Source organism: Gymnoscopelus braueri (assembly GCF_963280865.1).
Source record: "Gymnoscopelus braueri genome assembly, chromosome: 14".
Classification (NCBI taxonomy): domain Eukaryota; kingdom Metazoa; phylum Chordata; class Actinopteri; order Myctophiformes; family Myctophidae; genus Gymnoscopelus; species Gymnoscopelus braueri.
In genome coordinates, this window is record NC_137619.1 from 29192102 (window position 1) to 29210181 (window position 18080).

The window sequence follows — 18080 nt, forward strand, 5'->3', positions numbered from 1 at the left end:
AAACACTTCCTCATACCGAGTACACCGACGTGCTGGGCCAGGCTTTTATTTTTTAGCAAAACTAAACAATAAAAGCCTGGAGATCGAGGCTAGTTATTTTTAAGTTTGATTAACTCTTGCATCCCTATTCCCTAATGACATGCCCAAAATAGGGATGCCAGGTTGAAAGAGGTTAAGCTGGTTGTGTGTCCTGAGAAGTAGTGGTGGGCGGACCATTTTCTTTTCATAGCATCGGTTCCTTCAATTTGAATCTAAATGCATCAAACCTTTCAGACCATTCAAGGAGCCAATCCAATCATCCTCAGGTGGTTAGAGAATTTCTTTTACCATTATTTCCTGCAGGGCAGGCTTAGGGCTAATCAGTGTTACGGTAAAAGTGATTAGCAGTGATCAACATCTTCCCACACAATGCCTTTTTTGCATTACCCTTTCAACAATCACATTTACCAAATCTTCACCTCAGTATTTGGACAAGCTTCTTAAAATACATTTGAGATGATATTTTCCACTGGCTTCATTAACTTAAGGGTCCAGGGGAATTACTCAGTCAATGGCTCTCTCAATGGCTCACCCTGTATGTAAGGTGATAAACACACGTTGCCTTTAAGAAGGTGACCGGGCTACAGTCATGATGAAAAATTAATCCAAACGAGGGAAGCGTTTGTACTTTACTTTGATCATAGCACATATTTCTGATTTTGTCCGTTTTACGTCATTCAGGCCCTAGTAGGTGACAGACAGAAGACAAAATCTGTCCTCCAGTCATTTATTTATACCTGCCTCTCTCTGTGTATGTCTATTTATCTACAGCAGGGGTGGGCAACTACCTCTATTTGATCTACCATCAGATTGGGCTATTGAGGGGATCTTTAATCAAAAGCTGCATAAAATGTGCATAAAACCTTTTTTTCCCAGATAGTCAGGATATAGCTTTCTTTTATTGTTCATATTAAATTATTGACTCATTCTTTAAGTTTTATTATTCAATTGACTTATTCTATGCTCGTATTATTCTTATTAGCAGTCTATAATAAGCCATAAAGCAATGTTGGTTTTCACTGTCTGGCACTGGGGTGATCATTCCAGCCTTGGAACATGGCTAAGGGATCATATGCCCAAAAGGGTTGGCCACCCCTGGTCTACAGTATGTCAGCTACGCTACGGTACACAGTCCTAGATTTGAGTTTCCTCTCAAGCGAATGTAGCTGGTGATAAATCAAATAAAAGATCACTGAGTGAGGCAGCGCCCTGCTGATGACTATGAGCAAACTACATAGAGCATATCTCAGTTACTCAGTTACTTTGAATGTAGCACTGAGCCAACTCTCTGTCTAGGCTCACCGATGGATAACAAGGTGATTAGCATTACAGTAGTTATATTGGTACTTTGTCTCACGCTGGTCTTATGCTCTCTGATCTCTGTCTCTGCTATTGCTTGCTCTTCAGGAAGTCAAAGGAGGAGTACGATGAGGAAATGTCTCGAAGGCTTCTATTGGAGGAAGAGCTAGGCTCTGCGTCTGCCAGTGGCTCAGACAAGCCAGTGGCACAGGGCTGCGGAGGGCAGAGGGCCACTTCCGCTCCCAGCCAGCAGAGTAACTCTGTAACTGCCCTGGTAAGTATCCTCACTGGCAGGTGAACCAGTAGTGTACAATAGCAGTGGCAACACATTTGTGAGGAGGGTTAATTGGTGACTAAATTGGGCGAAAAAAAGGTGTAAACTCTAATAAAAAAGGGTAACTGCCAATAGTATAAATGTTTACATGTACTACTGCGTACTAGGTCAACTGGACATAAATCATGGCAATAAAATGTACACCACATTAGTGCTGTCAGTTTTCCTCCATAAACCCATTTGAATATCAATGCTTTATTATTTTTTATATTCAAATATATTCAAATATTTTATGTAATATATAATTTATTTATATTTATAAATGTATAATAAATAATAATTTATAGTTATACATTTTAGTTATAGTTATATTTATAGTTACGGTATTCAATAATAAACACCTGTGCACGCATACAAATGCTATAATAACAGGTTAAACAAAATAGTGAAACAAACTATATTAGTTAAGGGTTATGGCTTTATAGGTTGTTTTTTCGGGGGTTTGATAAAAGGAAAGTAATATTAGGCTACAACTTCTTACCGCACGTCCTAGAGGAAATGACGCACCTCGTTGAGTAGCCTGGCTAGTGGCCATAGACGTTGGCCCTGCAGTTCGTCCTCTTGTGAATAAACTCCACTGGTTTATCAGTGTGATTTGGATGTTTGGTGAGTGGAAATACCTCTTCATTTTCACTGGTTTTATGCTTTTGTGTGTCTGAACCTCCGAGCACAGTCCACATTGGTGCTGATCATTTTCATGACATGGCAGGTAGTATAAACTCCTGCTGGTTTGCGCCGCTTTGTAAGGGGCTGTGCTTTACCCACTTTAAATGTATCACTTGCGTGGGTGTGTAGTCGCTACTTTTAGATGAATTTTACTGTAATATTATAGCGAGATCCATCCACCGTTCCGCAGCCCTAACCATTGTACATTTCCTAACGAGAACAGGCTCTCTATCCACCGCCCCCAGCGCTGTTGATAGCCACAGGTCCACGTTGTAGCGACAGCGTAAACAATGTTACATAGATTAACCTTCGCTGTTGTCATAATTACGAAAGTTTCTTAAACTTAACTTTCAAGTGACGTTTATTGGGGGGGGGGGGGGGGTCTTGCCTGCTGCTCTTAACCAACTTGGTCTGTCTCAGTCTCAGTGCAGACACACACACAGGCCCATAAGTCCGACATCCCATTATTCCAACTACTTGGCTTCCGCGTGCGGTTAGGGTTAGGGATGGGGTTAGTAATGGGGCAAGTCGGACCAACGGGCCGTCGGAATAATGCGCCGTCCGAACAATGACACGGCACCACAGGTGCACGGCCGAGCGTGCACAACACAGACACATAGGGTGGCACCAACGTTCATATCAACTTGCCAGTGTGCAGTGCATGCACTCAAACTGTATTGTTGATGCGAGATGTGAGAAAAGCATTTGTTTTCACATCGGTAGGTCAGGAAGTGAGTCATCGTTAGATTTGTTACTCAGTACATTTATGGAGGAAAAGGTAAAAACAACATTTGAATGGCAATTTCAACATTCTAAGATTATAAAAAATCGACTCCCGAATCTTTTTCCGACAGCCCTACACCACATATTAACTGTCTGAGACCCCCACCCTGCTTTAATACACTTTATATCAACTGATGAGACCTTTCACTGCAGCCTTCATTTTTCCTGTGAGTCTTTTGGTGTGATGGCCTCTTCTGTGTTTCTGTCTACTCCAGGCAAAGACCAAACCTGAGGGAAAGGCAGAGGGTAGCAGTCAGAAGCAGCCCCCGCTAGTCAATGGAAACGCTTCTACGGTAACCATGTTTGACATTATAGTATTTGAATCAATGATCTAATGATTATCCACCACATTACAGTTTACTTGTCCCAACTAGGGATACATTGATAACGGTTTTCCATGAGACCAAAAAAAGATTGATATGATTCATTTTCGGGCGGCTGTCCAGCAAGGAGCGGAACTCATTTAGGAGAGATAGCGTATTACTCTGCACGTAACTATACTATACACACTATAATACGTACATGGGGGATTTGGCAATGACTAAAATTGTGGAGAAAATGAAATGATGTATTGATGTAAAAACTGTTGATGTATTACAGTTTCTTCTGTCGAAGAGATCTGACATCAGCTTATGTTGTTACCTGCTATGATTTTATTTCTGACATTTAGCTCTTGGTATTGGAAATTTTCCTGAATACAATACCCTATTTGAACCGGTTCTCAACCTTATATTCAACAGCAGTGCATACATAGTAGTACAAAACTGTTGTCTGTCTTGGAACATGTGGTTTCTAGCTAGCTGTACTTGTAGATACCTGAGCAGCAGTGACCAATAACTAGCCGCTAGTCCTTTTTGTTGTGTGTCTGTGTGTGGTACTGGACACAGCCGTTTGAAAGACTGCTGGTACCTCCTGCAGGGCAGCTGCAAACCTGCCAGGACAGATGAGGCCAAGACACTTGCCTCACGGGGAGGAGAAGGAGGGCAGAAGAGTCCGCCCAAGACCAGCTCCTCCTCTGCTCCCTCAAAACTCACCACAGGTGAATCACTAGAACACCACCTCTTCTCGTCTCCTATTCAGTCTTCCTTCCTATATCACATTTGACTAGTTTCAGTTTCATATAACACAGAATAAACCCTTAGAGTGTAGGCACTTCAAGACTCCAACACCCATTTCGGATGCTGTCAATGCACTGAATGGGACATTATCACGTTTAGTCCAATCTGGGAACCCATCGCCAACTGAAAATGAAAAACAGCGCCCTCTGCTGTTTGTTCTATGTCTGTTGGCTCTGGGCGGACGATAACGTAACACCAGAGCACAAGGAAACCGGTGTTTGTGATGCGCCTTCAGCGCATCACTTCCGCTTGGTGCGACTATGTTTTCATTCCCACTAACAATATTTCTACACGGAACACTAACACCACTTCTCCCAGAGAACATGGATCGTTTTGGTTATAAGCCCACTTGTTTCTATGATGAAAGAGTAAGTTAAAATGTGAATATATTTCCGTGGTTTTGTCTGCTCCGCGGACGCTATTGTTAAATTAGTTTCGGTTTGTTTCGAGGGGGAAAGATCGACGGACATGTGAATCCCGCCCACTACATGTGATTGGGTAAAGCGCGGCCTACTTCCTGATCTGAATGCGCACTCGTTATGACGAACCTCCCCGACAGATTCCAACGCAGTGCAGAAGCTGTTCTTGAGAGATTACGTTTAGTCAGACTTGATTGGTCTAAGTAGGTGATGAGGTACTGACCTACCCATGGGGCTCAGTAGGTGTTTTGTATAAAGTATAGTTTAGGACATGGGTTCCCAAACTTTTCAGCCCGCGGCCCCAAAATAAGGCGGCCATTGACTCGCGACCCCACCTAAACCTGGAGGTAATTTATGCACATAAACTTGCACGTTCGGTGCGCATTTGAAATGTATTAAAATGGTAAAATGTACTATTTGTAATAATTTTAGGTTGTATTTCATCCATTCTGTTTATTTTTATTTAATTTTTTTATGACCCAAAATAATTTCGCGACCCCACTGTCAGTCTCCCGCGACCCCAACTTTGGGAACCCCTGGTTTAGGACCACGAAGGAGGCGCGCGGTCTCAAGCGAACTTGAGAGGCACCACAGAGCGAGCTAAAGCGAGCGAGATGCCGTGCCGAACGTTGCGAAGTTCGCTTGAGCCGACTCAGCGCCGTCAAAGTTATGTACCGATAGGCACAGAATCGTAAATCATGTTTTGGGGTGAGCGTTTGCCCCAACTTTCATCAACCCACAGAATAACGGTAAAACACCTACTGAGCCCCGTCGGTAGGTCAGTATCTCACCTACTTAGACCAATCAATAGTCTGATTAAACGTGATGATATCCCATTCAGTGCATTGACAGCATCCGAAGCCGGTGACTCCAATCAACTATGTGGAAACACTGGTATAAGTGCCTCTTGTAACCTTTGGGTTTTTATTGATGCTATTGTGCTGATTTTTTGTGTTGTATGTTTTTAAATTGACCTTGAGTCGTTGTTGATCAGTTTGTAGTTGATTAGAAATGTACACCACCGTATTTTATTATAGTTTCTGTGTAATAAATAATGTAATGATTTTTTGGGGGGATTTGCTTGCTCTGGAGACTTGCTCTGGTCATTGTTTAAATGTTTGCCTTTGAACTGAATGTGTGTGATGTATACAGAACCCAAAGTTCTTCCAGCAGTGAGGGCTCCAGTAAAAGGTGGCGAGCTCCCAGTCAGCCCCACCAAACAGCAGAGCAGTAACAGTCAGACTGCTGCCGTGCCTTGGCTGGATGAGGCACGCAAGGAGGCTGGCATCTCAAAGCCATACACTGTGAGTCTGATTCTGTCTGATTCTGCCTGTCTCTTTTTCTCGGTTTGCCTGCCTGCTAAATTGCCATAATCAATGACATCCTAATAAGGCTGTGATGATAAATTGTGCTTCACAAGTACTAGAGAACATCTTGTAGAAGTGCAATGCAAGCATTCTGCACCACACATTACAAACACAATTTTTACGGTTTTGGTCACTTTACAGGATGCTTGCCTGAATACCTTAGTTTGTCAATAGACAATAAATCTTGTGTGTGTAATGTGTCTCTGTGGCTGTCTCCTTTCTCCTGCAGGAGTTGACAGCATCCCAGCAGGAGCAGCTCCAAGAGAGGGCTCTGTATCTGCGTCAGCAGCGAGACAAACTGCAGGCCCTGAAGAAGGAACAACAGAAAACCAAACAGACGCCGATAGCGGAAGAGCCACAACCCGTCAGCCCCACGGCGGCACCTGCCCCCCCGGTAAATACAGCAACCTTTATAGAAAATGTGCTCCAACAATTGATTAAAGTCAAAGTGAATTGAGCCCAGGCCGTATCCATACATCAGACATACTGTCCACCACATTACTTGTGTAATACTGTTTGAATTCATAGTTAAATGTCGTGGAGATTGGGGTTAGATTCCTCCACGGTGCCTCCGGCTAGAACCAACACAATTGTCTGTGTTCGTGGTTGAGAAGCCGGCAGGGGGACATTATCTGTCGCTGCACTAGCAACTCCTGTAGGTTTGTCAGGGCGCTTGTTCAGCCAGGAGCAGAATTTGAAGGGATAGCATAGCATGTTCCTCCGCACACGTATGCCCTCCTGGTGTGACTCCTCATTGTCAGGTGAAAAGAAGCAGAGGTGACTCCATGTGTATCAGAGAAGACATGTGATTGTATAATGTCTACCAGTTTTGAGACTAACCAAAGTAACACGTTATTTACTGTAACGCAACTACTTTTTGTGGTAACTAGTAACGGAACTAAATTATTTACTCTTTCCAATTTGTGAATTTCGTTCTTTATGTGAAAATAGACGACAAATTTAGAGGATTAAAGGTTTATTATGATCCAACTTATACTCTCACACCAGCCCCGTCTGTGACCTCCCCCTCCTCTCGCTGCAGCTGCGGGACTCGGTCCTGTCACCATTTTGTCGTTAAGATAGGCCTGAGGGCTGTGGGCACTGGGGGCGTGTCTTCTCCTCCGCGTCATCAGCGCCCATACTCTAGGTGGGGTTGGCGAAAGGACCTACTCTGTGTGGAGTTTGCATGTTCTCCCCGTGTCTCTCAGGATAGTTAATACCCTCACAAAAACATCTAGTAATCCTGGTCGCTATACCACCTCCCCCATGACAGCCGGGGCGCCTGATGGAGGAGAAGGGAACTGGTTGGAATAACGTGTTCCTTCCACGCGCTACGTCCAACCTGGGAAACTCCCCCCTGTCAGGTGACAAGAAGGTCAATTGGCTCTCATGAATTGAAGGCCCTGGCCTCCCTAGGCTGGTGAGGGGAGTGTAGCGCCCAGGATCACTTAGAAATATTTTCAATTAGCTAACTTTTTTAATGTAACATTCAGTCACTATAATGTATTATTCCAGGACATACAGTAATATGACAACACAAAAGCCACAGGCTCAATCCCTGCTTTTACTTTAGCTTTTACTTTCACTCAAATAATATTTACTTCTGTCTTTTTCTTTTCTTTTTTTCTTTTAATTTCATAACATTCTAGATTCCAATTGATTTGTATCTCTTGTTGCACTAATATTTGCTCCCAGCTTGTCATTCTTATTTTGATTTATTTATTGCTTTGGGTTCTTGCTCTCTGTCCTCTCCCTGCCTGTCGTTTGGCCTTGTACCACCTGTCAGGTGGACAGGGGCCAGACCCAGAGGAATGGGGTCTGTACCCCACCTCCCCCACCAGCACAACATGCTGCCCCACCTCCAAACTCCTCTAAACAGAAGGTGACCCATCGGCCGCTTTGGAGTGATGTGAAAAACCATAGTTGCGTATTATAACTGTAGTTCTATGAGCACAGGCTTCGCACTCTAATGGAGCTCTATGGGTTCTCAACTTCCTCCAGAAGCAGGCTTCATTAGACGTGTGAAAATTGTGTGAAATAGTACATGTAGACATGCACATGTGCCTACTTTATAGTGCTGCTGTAATTGGCTTTTTTGCTGCTTTAAGTTTGGTCTCCCTTTGACTTTTTCCCACACTCACGTACAGTCACTGTGGTGTTGTATTCCCTGTAGAAAAAGTTCTCCTTTATTAGGAAAATCCATAGCTTTTCCATGACGTGTGTTCCATGTTAAAGGTTATTTGTTTATGTAAAGCTTTTCTTATCACAAGAAGTGCCATGTTAATTTATCCTGTACACCTCCAAAGATGCACACCAAAATGAATCCTTTTCCTGCACCAATATAAAAAAATAAGTGTGACACCTGTCTGTTCTCAAACAGAACAGTGATATTGAGTCCACTTGTCTCTAGACTATAATGGTTGGTGTTGGCATTCTATGTCTTACCTAGTTTGTTGGTTACTAACATAGTGTCCATCTTCTTACGTACATAGGAGAAAAGCTGAGCCATCTAGTTTCTACTGCTGGGGGATTAACTGAGCCTTCGGGGACAGCTTTCGGTTAAGGAAAAATCATTCAGTTATTTCAAATCTACAAGCTTTGATTTTCAGAAGACAGCTGTTGCAATTATGACTAAAATGACTAGGGTTGTGGGAGTGTTCCCTTTTATGCCGAATCCAAATAAAAATAAACCACAAAATGATGTTAAAAAAACTATCCTAGTTTTAAAACAAAAGCGAAAAAAGACCAGGGTTAGGGTTGGGGAATGTTGCAATGGAGATTTCAAAATGTCTAACTATGTACAGTATAAAAGTTTAGTTGTGCATAGGACGTGTAGTGTGTACCAGCTTACAGTACTGTAAATAGAGTAGACATGCACAAGACTAATTGCAGGAATACTTTTGGGTGAGTGAATTTAATGTAGTTTGGCTATGACTATAACTCAATATTGGCACCTACTGTAGATGTATTCAGGGCACTACTCTTATATGTTTTGGGGTAGATTTGACCATGTGCAATCAAGTTACAAAGCTCTTCCTATTTTGTGGAGAAATGTGGACATTCGATGCTGACATTCGATGCTTCACCACAGCCACACTGTTTGATGAATAACTTTTATATACCGTTTCATCTTTGAAAGTTTGTAGCGGGTTCTATTAGCCATTTTGCTCCACCAATGTCCGAGAGTCAAAGACTGATAAAAATTATACATTTTGCACCACTTCTGATGTTAGCACTTTTAGCCCCTCAAAATGCAATTGTTTTGGACAAGCAATAACAATTCCTAGCATAACAATAGGACGTCGCGCGGGTTCAGTGCCTAATAAAAACTAGCAAACAGGATTGAAAAATGGTTGCCAAACTGGATTTGAAATGAAAATGGTAAGGTTATGTGAACATCCAAAAGTACCATCACCTTCCCTGTGCCTCCTGGACCATTCCTGTGCTTGTTTGTTTCAGTGGTCTTCTTTATGCATCCCATTATCAACTAGTGACGAGGCTCAGAGCAGCTCAGTTCGGTAGGTGAGGCTCTTGTTTGTGTCTTGACTGGTTTCCCTGTCCTCCATCTCCACAGGAGATCACTGCTGAGGAGAGGAAGAAGCTCCAGAAGAGAAAACACCTGGCTGAGAAGCTGAAAGAGGAAGTCATCAAGAAATAACAACCCGCCGCCTCTCTCTCCTACTGCAAAAAATATATTTATGTACTGTCGGTGTTCTCTGGACCATAACTACACGACTTCCCTTCCACCGGATCTTTCAGACCGGCCTTCCCTCCTTCTGTTGTCAACCAACGAAACGGCCATGGAGATTTCATCACTGTCTATCCTTGTGGGGGGGTGGGGGGGTGGGGGGGGGGGGGGGGGGCAGAAAGGGTGGGTTATTGTGGGTCATTGTCCTTCTCTGTGCATTTTCAACGCTTTGGGCAAAAAAGAAGAGATCAGATAAGTGGACCATGTGGTGTTTAGATTTGAGTTGTCAGTGAATCCATGGAATTCCATAGAATAACCATGTGAAGCAGGTGAAAGGGCAGAATTTGTGGGACTCGTCTGTCAGCATAATGGTACCATTAGACACAAGTTCACAGTCTTGTATCACACTGTCTTTAGTGTTCCCATAAGAAGAGGAGTCAGCCGCTATATCATACTGTCGAATTCTAGTTCACTGTAGTCAAACTGCACTGTGAAATAAAAGGCAACACAAGGAACGGACTGGACTAGAGAAGACCGTGCTGTGTTTATGATGAGACAAAGTGAGCTATGCTTGGCGAAATGTGGTCAAGGAATGCAGTATTTATATCCAAATTAATCTAGAGCCTTCACTTTAAACAATGTCAATAATGCACCGATTCCTATTAATTAATCATGTATGCTGTTTAATAAATACAATTTTATACAAACTCAATCATGGCTGTGGTTTGGGGTTGTATACAAACAGAAGCATTTGCACTCAAATTGTTTATATTCTGGTTGTTTTTATAAAATGTCTTTGTATTGGCATAATTTTCGTCCACCTAATTATAGGACCTAATTATAGTGACTGTGTACTAAGAAGCTTAAAGGGGAAGACCACCCATTTTCAATATTTAACTATGTCATTAATATAGCATAAAGGAGTTGTGTGGAAATAAGAAAAATTTTAAATGTTAAAATTTTTAAATGTTAAACCCAAATTGATTTTGGGTTTAACATTGCAAATTACACCATGATGAGTCATCACGGTGTAATTTGCAATGTTAAACCCAAAATCAATTTGGGTTTAACATTTAAAAATTTTTACATTTAAAATTTTTCTTATTTCCACACAACTCCTTTATGCTATATTAATGACATAGTTAAATATTGAAAATGGGTGGTCTTCCCCTTTAAGGGAACTGTCATGTTATACACATCTATGGAAATGATTACAGATTTTATCTATGGAAATGATCACAGATTTTTTTAGATACACATGTAGTCATTATTGTTGACAACAATTCAAGTTAAAAGTAGTATTTCTGGATTTATTTTCAATATTACAGGGCTGTCTTTTTCATAGCCTGGTTTTAGCTCGTATTAAAAAATGGTTTATGCAGATTAGAGCATGGGAGTTCCCAGAAAAAGTGTACAAGCGATTCATTATCGTTCCAGTGAAATAATTGCAGTTTGCATTTATGGCGATAGGGGGCAGTGATGCAAAGTCCAAGATGAAAGCAAAGATATGAAACGCACACCTGTAGTAGAAGTAACAACACGCTATATCCGGGAGCATTGACGTTAGGTGCGGGCAGTCCGTTCTCTAGCTCAACAATCTGATGTGAATTGTATGATTGGATTAAAAAAAATCACCAAGCAAGAAGCGCGACGTTTTGAAAATGTCTTTGACGTTAGCCTACCATGTTTAGCCTCTTAGCTACAGCTGTGTTGCTTACAACAGTGTCCATTCTAATGGCCTTCAGTAAAGGCTACAAAAAAGGCTTTACCCAGGGTAGTAGCTGAGCAAGTGCTCATTTTCAGCAACGCCCTGCACATAGAAACATACAGACACATTAAAACCTGGGAGCTGACTAGTACAACCACAGTCTTATACTGTTGGCCACTAAGCAGCTCCACTGGAGCAGTTGGGGTTCAGTGCCTTGCTCAAGGGCACTTCAGTGGTGTTGGGGAAGTTGTGACCAACTCACTTCCCCACCCAAATTTTTTCCTACCAGTTCGGGGATTCGAACCGGCAACGAGGGCGCTCCTCTAACCTTTAGGCCACCACTGCCCTTTTAGTGTCACTATAGTGAGAGAACAACTTTGGTCCGATCTCAGGTCTTTTACACCAACCTTTTCAGACCGCGACCCCCAAAATAATCATAATTGAACTGGGGACCCCCCACCCTGACAAGCACTTGGAATGTAGGAGTTAAGGCATTTTATTTATTTATTTATTTATTTATTTATTTATTTATTTATTTATTTATTTATTTATTTATTTATTTATTTATTTATTTATTTATTTATTTATTTATTTATTTAGTCTATTCATTGTTAGCCTGGGGAGGAGCAGTGTTAATTTAATTACCATCATGTGCATCCTCCGATTTACATGGAGCTAAAACCTCCTGTCCCCATTTTTTGTTTTGTTTATTGTGCATTACATTTTTATATTAAATATTCTGGCCCATGTAATATTAAATATTCTGACCCCATGCTGAGCGTTTGCGGGACGCAACGTCTGCGGGCCTGTTGTTCTCTCACACCCTCATTCTTCACCCTCATTCTTCACCCTCATTCTTCCCCCCTCATTCTTCTCAAGACCTCGTTGTTGTTCTCTGTTGTTGCCTTCAGGGGGGGAGCAGGTTCATCCTCCTGGACTTGTTGAGGTGATTGAGGTGGAGCAAGTTCATCCTCAGGCCCAGGTTCAAGCTTGGCCTGAGGTGGTGATTGGGGTGGAGTGCTGATGATGGTTGAATCCTCTTCTGAGGTGAAGGTCCCTGCATCTTCAGACCTAGGTTCATCCTGGGCTTGAGGCTTGATGCTTTCCATCACGTGAGGTGGCGATGGAGCAGGTCCATCCTTCTGGGCTTGTTGAGGGGGAGCAGGTTCAAGCTGGGCTTGAGTTGATGAAGGGGGTGGAGTGCTGATGATGTTTGAATCATCTTTTGGGCTGAAGGTCCCAGCAAAAGTGTCCCTGATTCTTGCCATCACTACGGTGAAGGCTTTCTTCTTTTTAGGAGTTTCAACTAAGGCGCTGAAGGTCACTGCATTTTCAGCAGCACAACTTCCATCCTGGGTCTGAGGTGGCGATGGAGGTGGAGCAGGTCCATCCTCCTGGGCTTGTTGAGGTGGAGCAGGTCCATCCTCCTGGGCTTGTTGAGGTGGAGCAGGTCCATCCTCCTGGGCTTGTTGAGGTGGAGCAGGTCCATCCTCCTGGGCTTGTTGAGGTGGAGCAGGTCCATCCTCCTGGGCTTGTTGAGGTGGAGCAGGTCCATCCTCCAGGGCTTGTTGAGGGGGAGCAGGTCCATCCTCCTGGGCTTGTTGAGCAGGTTCAAGCTGGGCCTGAGGTGGTGATCGGGGTGGAGTGCTGATTATGTTTGAATCATCTTCTGAAGTGAAGGTCCCTGCAGTTTCACTCTTTAATTTTCCAAAGAAACGCTTCTTCAGGAACTGAGGGGCTGTTTCTCCTCCTGTTCCCTTCTCCTTGCTGGATCCAGAAGAAGCAGCAGTGTCTGTGCTGCTGCTGCTGCTGTTGTTCTCAGCTTTGAAGAAAAGCTTCACCCCTCTCAGGAACCGGCGGGGAGCTGTTTCTCCTGTTCTCCCCTCCTTGCTGCTGCTGTTCACTTTGTCTGGATCTGTGCTGTTATGCACTTTGAACAGACGTTTTTTCACCCTTTTCAGGAAGCCTGCTGTTTCTCCTGTTCCCCCTTCTTCACTGGATCCAGGAGATGAATGATCTGTGCTGTTCTCCAACTTGTAGGACTTTGATTTGAACATTCTGTTCACTTGTAGCTCACTTGTAGTTAAGGATAGTATAAGACCACTCTAACGTACAGCTGACTTCACAATGAGTTCTGGTGGTCTGTCACCTACCTTTTAAAGACCAACTCAATCAACAAAAACCAAGTGGATACCATGGTAACAGTGAGCTCCATCAACGAGACGTCACGTTTTTTGCATGGTGTGACGTCACACCATGCAAAAAAACGTGACACGTCACGCCACGTTACCAAAGGCGCAGGGCTGTCACTCAAAGACGGCCTTGGGGGCGTGTTTGTGTACAATGGGCGTGGCCTCCGGATAGAGTGCGGTGGGACTCTGAAGCACGCTTCGTGAGCTCCGTTCCGTGAGCAGAAATTGGACTTCCGGTTTTCGAGCTAGCAGAAATAAGGTTTCCGGTTGCCTTCAGAATAAGATCTACATTTGTTTATATTTTTTAAAAGACACAAATCTATTTTAAAAATACATTTATGATGTATGCCTTTTAAATGAATCATACTAAAACACTTCCAAGTGGCAAGTTTAAAAAAAAGGACACAATTGTATATAAAAAATACATTTATGATGTACAGTATGTCTTTTTAAATGGCTTAGATCACTTCTAAGTGCCAGGTTGTTCCAGATTGAGGCTATTGACCCCCATCAAATGTGCACTTCACACCTAAATATGGGCCATTTGTAACAGGAATTTATTCAAAGGTTTGAAAACAACTGCATTTAGGTTAGAAACACTTTGAATGGTTAAAGGTAGGGTAAGTGATTTGCTTTGGTTAAAATAATTGTTAAATAGCTCTATATTCTGATAGTACTCATTGCTATAGAGTGTTTGTTCAGTATTAGGAGTCTCCTTGTCTCTCCACCTCTTTATTAAACAGGAAATGCATTTTCGTTTCAGTTTCAGTTTCATTTCCAATTTTATCCAACCAGGACAGAGAACTCAATCAGGATACAGATTAAACAAGTGAAATTGGAAGTGATGACACTAAGAAATGAGCAGATAAAATTTGAACTGGAACACTATACAAATTAAGCTTAAAAATTGGTACTTTCTCCTGATTGGCTGAGACTTTGACACCTACCGAAAAATGTATTTTCTGTTTATTAAAGAGCTGGAGAGACAGGGAGACATCTGTTACTGAAAAAACACTATATCAATGATTACTATCAGAATATAGTATTTTAACCTTTTAACAAAATACTTTTTGTTTTAACCAAAAAATATCACTTACCCTACCTTTAAGCATGCGTTCTCTAATTAATGTTTGTCCTGCAAGTGTAAAGTGTAACCTGAAAACCTTATATTATTGCTTTCGTTTTTCCCTGCTAAATGTCTCTCCTTTCATTCTGCTGTAGTTAGGTAATAATTATGTTATCAGTCCAACCCTGATTTTAAAGCAGACGCCTAGAATTACATAATTACAAGACGGTGCTTAGTGCCGGAACTTCTGAGGTACGCACGCGTTCGGGGAGACCCCCTCTACACCGCCACACTCTCTGCTAAGCGGCACTAAGGTGTAGACAAAAGTGGCGGGCCGTCCAGTGAGGTCAGGGGTCAGAAAAGGGCCGTTTTCAGTGCATAGCCTATACAAATTGGACACTGGACAGGAGACGGAGCTTAGTGCCGGAACTTCTGAGGTACGCACGCGTTCGGGGAGACCCCCTCTACACCGCCACACGCTCCGCTAAGCGGCACAGGTGCATTTTGAAAAGTGGCGGGCCGTCCAGTGAGGTCAGGGGTCAGATAAGGGCCTTTTTCAGTGCATAGCCTATACAAATTGGACACTGGACAGGAGACGGAGCTTGGTGCCGGAACTTCTGAGGTACGCACGCGTTCGGGGAGACCCCCTCTACACCGCCACACGCTCCGCTAAGCGGCACAGGTGCATTTTGAAAAGTGGCGGGCCGTCCAGTGAGGTCAGGGGTCAGAAAAGGGCCTTTTTCAGTGCATAGCCTATACAAATTGGACACTGGACAGGAGACGGAGCTTGGTGCCGGAACTTCTGAGGTACGCACGCGTTCGGGGAGACCCCCTCTACACCGCCACACGCTCCGCTAAGCGGCACAGGTGCATTTTGAAAAGTGGCGGGCCGTCCAGTGAGGTCAGGGGTCAGAAAAGGGCCTTTTTCAGTGCATAGCCTATACAAATTGGACACTGGACAGGAGACGGAGCTTGGTGCCGGAACTTCTGAGGTACGCACGCGTTCGGGGAGACCCCCTCTACACCGCCACACGCTCCGCTAAGCGGCACAGGTGCATTTTGAAAAGTGGCGGGCCGTCCAGTGAGGTCAGGGGTCAGAAAAGGGCCTTTTTCAGTGCATATCTGATGAAACAGGCAAGTCACATTTGCAAACAACAGTACTTTAAAAGAGATTATAGTGGCAACTAGCCTGGGTCTAATGAGTTGGAAATAAACTAATTATCTGCAGCCTATGCTATTTGAACAATGACATGCAAATTTAACATGAGCAAAACATTTTTCGCCTTTTTGGGGGGGGGGAACATCATTCAATGGCTGCAAACTCAAACAAGAGCGGACTGAAAAGATGATAGCATCAAAACAAATGCGTGTTCTACATGAATTAATTTAGTATTTAAATAAACAAACCAGTGGTGGAAAAAGTAGGCACTCAAATGTTTTACTTAAGTAAAAGTATCGTAGAAGTACTGTGTTAAGTAAAAGTACGGATTTTAAAATGTACTTGAGTAAAAGTACAAAAGTATTGGTAAATGTACTTATAAAGTACTGACGCATTGTGAGCTTGTATCGGCTATTTTCAAATAGCCTCGGTATAAACTATGGCTAAAGTGGTTAATGTATGTTTTATACTGTAAGCCTAATAATAATTTATTTCTGCAAAGTAGGCTACTACAAAGTAACTATAATAACTAAAGTTTTCAAATAATTAGTGGAATAAAAGTATAATATTTGCCCCTGAGATGTATACATTTTCGGTTCCACAGATTCATATTGTGAAAATAGCAGATCTGCTATTTTCAATCTTATTGCCTCTTATATTATTTGACAATTTGGCCAATGTTTGACCATTTTTGGACACTTTCATTGATGTAGGCATTTTTTTCAATGTCATTTTTTTGCTGTGTTGGATTGAAAATGGCAGCTGCTGGATGAAAACCTCATTGGTAAGTTTCATATTCATTATTTGATTACATAGACTTGTCATACAGTAGATGCTCATTATCTGGACTTTTTCGAAGAAAACAGCGTTGTTAGACAGTTGCTGCTTGTGTTGTAGACCCTGTGCCTGATTGTTGGTTAATTTAGCCCATTAATGGCAGGGAAAACATTGCTTGCTTGTAGCAACTCTCGTAGACGTATTTATGATTCTGACGTTTTCAATCTACGAGAGTTGTAGGGTTCACGCCCCATTGAGACAGGGACTTTCTGCACTATACCCCGTAGACACTCCAAACATGTACAAATTGAAAATAAAGGTGCTCAACCCCAAGCCCCAAATGTTAACTCTCTTTACGCGGTAGTAGTTTAATGTAATAATCCATATCTTTCAATAAAGAAGTGTTTTAATGCCGTCTGTGGCCGATTCTGTCGGAAGTTCCCAATGGGCGGTAGTGACGGGTAGTGACGGGGCGCATCCGGTGAAACCCGGAATTACACTAAATGTAAACAGGAAGTAAACGAGGGTGAAAAAATGGCGTTCGGCCACAGACGGCATTAAAACACTTCTTTATTGAAAGATATAACTACTACCACGTAGAGACAGTTAACATTTGGGGCTTCGGGGTAAGCACCTTTATTTTCAATTTGTACATGTTTGGAGTGTCTACGGGGCATAGTGCAGAAAGTCCCTGTCTCCATAGGGCGTGAACCCTACAACTCTCGTAGATTGAAAACGTCAGAATCATAAATACGTCTACGTCCGAGAGTTGTATTCTACAGCTACATTGCTTGCATGAGTGTCTGTTCTAGTGCAGTGGTTCTCAACCTGTGGGTCGGGACTTCCAGGGGGGTCCTCAGATGACTTTGGGGGTCCCCAGAATGACAGTGAAGTGACAATTTAAGTACTTTTAAGACCTTTTTCATACCTTAAAAAAAAAGACCTTTACTGCATCAAAAGTAATCAACAAACTATACTATAAAAACTGGTCAAACATTGGCCAAATTGTCAAATAATATAAGGGGCAAAAATATATTTATCTGTGGAACCGAGTCAAACTAAATTGTCAACTCCTACAATTCCAAGTGCTTATCAGGGTGGGGAGTCCCCAGTTCAAATATGATTATTTTGGGGGGGGGGTCAAGGCCTGAAAAGGTTGAGAACCACTGTTCTAGTGTGTGGGTTGAGTATGGCTGTATGGGCATCACTGAATGTCAATGCTGGATTCATGTCATTGCCTGAACCATAGTTCATCTGAGAGACTTTTCATCTGTTATCAATCTGACTGAGGTTTAACAAATTAGCCTGTTGGTCACTGACCATGGTTCTGAAATAGCCTATCAGCAGCAGTGATCTTTAAACCATTGGTTCTCAAAGAGGGGTCCGGGAACTCCCAGGGGTCCTTTTATATGTTGGAAATAGCAGATGTCCAATGTTCAATTTGGGCGTCCTCAATAATAATAAT

The 18080-nt window shown here is 42.7% G+C and overlaps 1 protein-coding gene across 2 annotated transcripts in view; it reads left to right on the forward strand.

The window, feature by feature from the left end:
- The window catches only part of cfap36 (cilia and flagella associated protein 36), a 29415-nt gene extending 19563 nt beyond the window's left edge, over nt 1–9852 (forward strand). The window contains exons 6-11 of one of the 2 annotated variants that reach the window (XM_080450336.1): nt 1447–1612; nt 3337–3414; nt 4040–4160; nt 5811–5962; nt 6255–6419; nt 9600–9852. In XM_080450336.1, coding sequence (XP_080306462.1) covers nt 1447–1612; nt 3337–3414; nt 4040–4160; nt 5811–5962; nt 6255–6419; nt 9600–9683 — 766 coding nt within the window. In that variant the 3' untranslated portion in view covers nt 9684–9852. The remainder of the gene's footprint in view (nt 1–1446; nt 1613–3336; nt 3415–4039; nt 4161–5810; nt 5963–6254; nt 6420–9599) is intronic. The other variant, XM_080450337.1, reaches the window with a different exon arrangement.
- Nucleotides 9853–18080: the final 8228 nt, after the last annotated feature.